The sequence below is a fragment of the Silene latifolia genome, chromosome 5, assembly GCF_048544455.1.
Source record: "Silene latifolia isolate original U9 population chromosome 5, ASM4854445v1, whole genome shotgun sequence".
In the NCBI taxonomy this organism is placed as follows: Eukaryota; Viridiplantae; Streptophyta; class Magnoliopsida; order Caryophyllales; family Caryophyllaceae; genus Silene; species Silene latifolia.
This window is the reverse complement of record NC_133530.1, coordinates 42,427,492-42,429,639: the sequence shown is the minus strand read 5'-3', so window position 1 is coordinate 42,429,639 and position 2,148 is coordinate 42,427,492. Positions and strand designations below refer to the sequence as shown.

Sequence of the window (2,148 nt, the reverse complement as noted above, 5' to 3'; positions counted from 1 at the left end):
TCAAAAACTTATCTCACATACTACATCAAACTTAACAGATTTATTACGTTTTATTAAAATATCCTTATAAATGAATAAATGTGTAAAGAATTTGTTGAGACGGAGTAAGTATTTTAAAAAATGTCGTGAATTAGAAAGAAGGAATAGATAGTGCATTTAAGTCAAGAAAAAGTACTACGTAGTGCAATAAATCTAAGTTCATTTCACATTGAATCGAGTCAAAGTTTCTTAATTACTCAACGTTTTTTTTAGGAATTGAGAGTTGAGTTAACCCCATAAATAAACTTCAATAGCATCAAATAGCAATGTGGACTGTTTTCTTTTCAATCAGCTAAGATAAGCATGGAATAACAATGTTTCCTTCTCTACAACAAATCAACAAATTCCGCAAAAATTTCAATATAAAATTTAATCGCACGTACTATTTGTCAAAGATATAATGGCCGTGAATATAAAGCGGTCTTATACAATAAAACCGTCTAAGCCAACATGTGAGGGAGTGTTCCCTTTATCGGAATGGGATCAAACTGGTGTGACCACCCACGTCCCAACCGTCTACTTTTACAAGCCTTCAAAAGATTGGGTCACATCCCCCAATTCTATCATAGACACCCTCAAGGAATCATTAAGTCAAGTCCTAGTCCATTTCTACCCACTAGCCGGCCGTGTTAAATGGATAGGCCGAGGAAGGCTCGAGCTTGTATGCAATGGCATGGGAGTCGAGCTCACTGAAGCTGAGTCTACTGGTCAATTGAGCGATTATGGTGATTTCGCGTCTCAGACTCATCGATTTCATGACCTTATACCTCATGTGGATTATGAGAAGCTAGAGGAGTTGCCCTTAGTGTTAGGGCAATTGACTGTGTTTCGATGTGGTGGAATTTGCCTTGGGGTGACCATATCACATTTGGTAGCCGATGGTCAAAGCGCACTCCATTTCATGGCAGAGTGGGCTAGGCTTGCTCGCGGTGAGCCATTAGAAGCGACTCCATACATCGACCATGGTATATTACGAGCCCAAGACTCATCAATGGTCCAAAACCAAAGCCATTGTGATCAACACTCAGAGTTTGGACTTCCACCTTTACTAATAGGTAAAGAAAACAATCTAGAGGAACGAGCTAAGCCAACCACCGTATCAATTCTACCTCTAGATAAAAACCAAGTTGCGAGTCTTAAATTGGAAGCCAACCAGGAACCTAAGAGCCATAACGAGAGGCCTTACACCCGGTATGAAGTCGTGGCAGCTCACGTGTGGAGAAGTGCATGCAAGGCGCGAAAGCACCTTGACGAGCAACACACAGGCTTAGGATTTTCAATAGATGTACGTGGCCGGTTACACCCACCATTACCACCAAAATTCTTTGGAAATGCAATTTTAGATGCTGTAGTTGAGGCAAAAGCCGGGGATGTTATGACACAATCCTTAGGCTACGCCTGTGACAAGATAAGGCGGGCGCTAAGTAACGTGAACGACGATTATGTAAGGGCTAACATCGAATTTTATAAGACCCAACCCGACCTGACCCCTTTTCAAGATCTTCAGGCACGTAAAGGTGACAATGGACCATTTTATGGTAACCCGAATTTAGGGGTCATTAGCTGGTTGACCTTGCCCATATATGGGCTTGACTTTGGTTGGGGTAAAGAAATTTATATGGGCCCAGGTACTCATGATTCTGATGGAGATTGTCTAATGCTTCCTGGATCAACAAGTGATGGGTCTGTTAAAGTTGCTCTATGTTTGCAGGTGGCCCATATGGATGCTTTCAAGAAACATTTTTATGAGGATCTATGAAACGCAAATTATCTTCTAGACAGGCTAATTAATTTAGTTTATTGGGCGATTTTACTGAAAAAATAACGGTGGAACCTCCGGTCTCTACCTTTTTATTAGGTTTATGTTGAGCAAAATGCAATTAGAATTTGTTGTCTAAGGGTCCATTGTTGAAATAATGTTATAAATTGGTTTATGAGTTAAGGTTGAAAGTAATTCTTCGTTGATTAATGAGTGAACAAGGCGCGGATGACGAAAGAGGTAGTGTAAAATCATAAATGTTTAATTAGTCTTAAATTCGTGCAAATTACACATGCATGCAATTTAAACATTATTATCTTCGAATGAAAAAAATAAATGATATTACACGT

General features: G+C 39.6%; 1 protein-coding gene across 1 annotated transcript; it reads left to right on the top strand.

Moving 5' to 3' along the window:
• The first annotated feature begins 361 nt into the window (after positions 1 to 361).
• On the top strand, positions 362 to 1,934 carry LOC141656086 (spermidine hydroxycinnamoyl transferase). The gene has a single exon (XM_074463014.1). The coding sequence runs from the start codon at positions 440 to 442 to the stop codon at positions 1,796 to 1,798; it is 1,359 nt and encodes a 452-aa protein (XP_074319115.1). The 5' UTR covers positions 362 to 439; the 3' UTR covers positions 1,799 to 1,934.
• Positions 1,935 to 2,148: the final 214 nt, after the last annotated feature.

Coding starts and splice junctions, on each gene's coding strand:
- LOC141656086 (XM_074463014.1), top strand. CDS start 440: ATGGCCGTGAATATAAAGCGGTCTTATACAATAAAACCGTCTAAGCCA.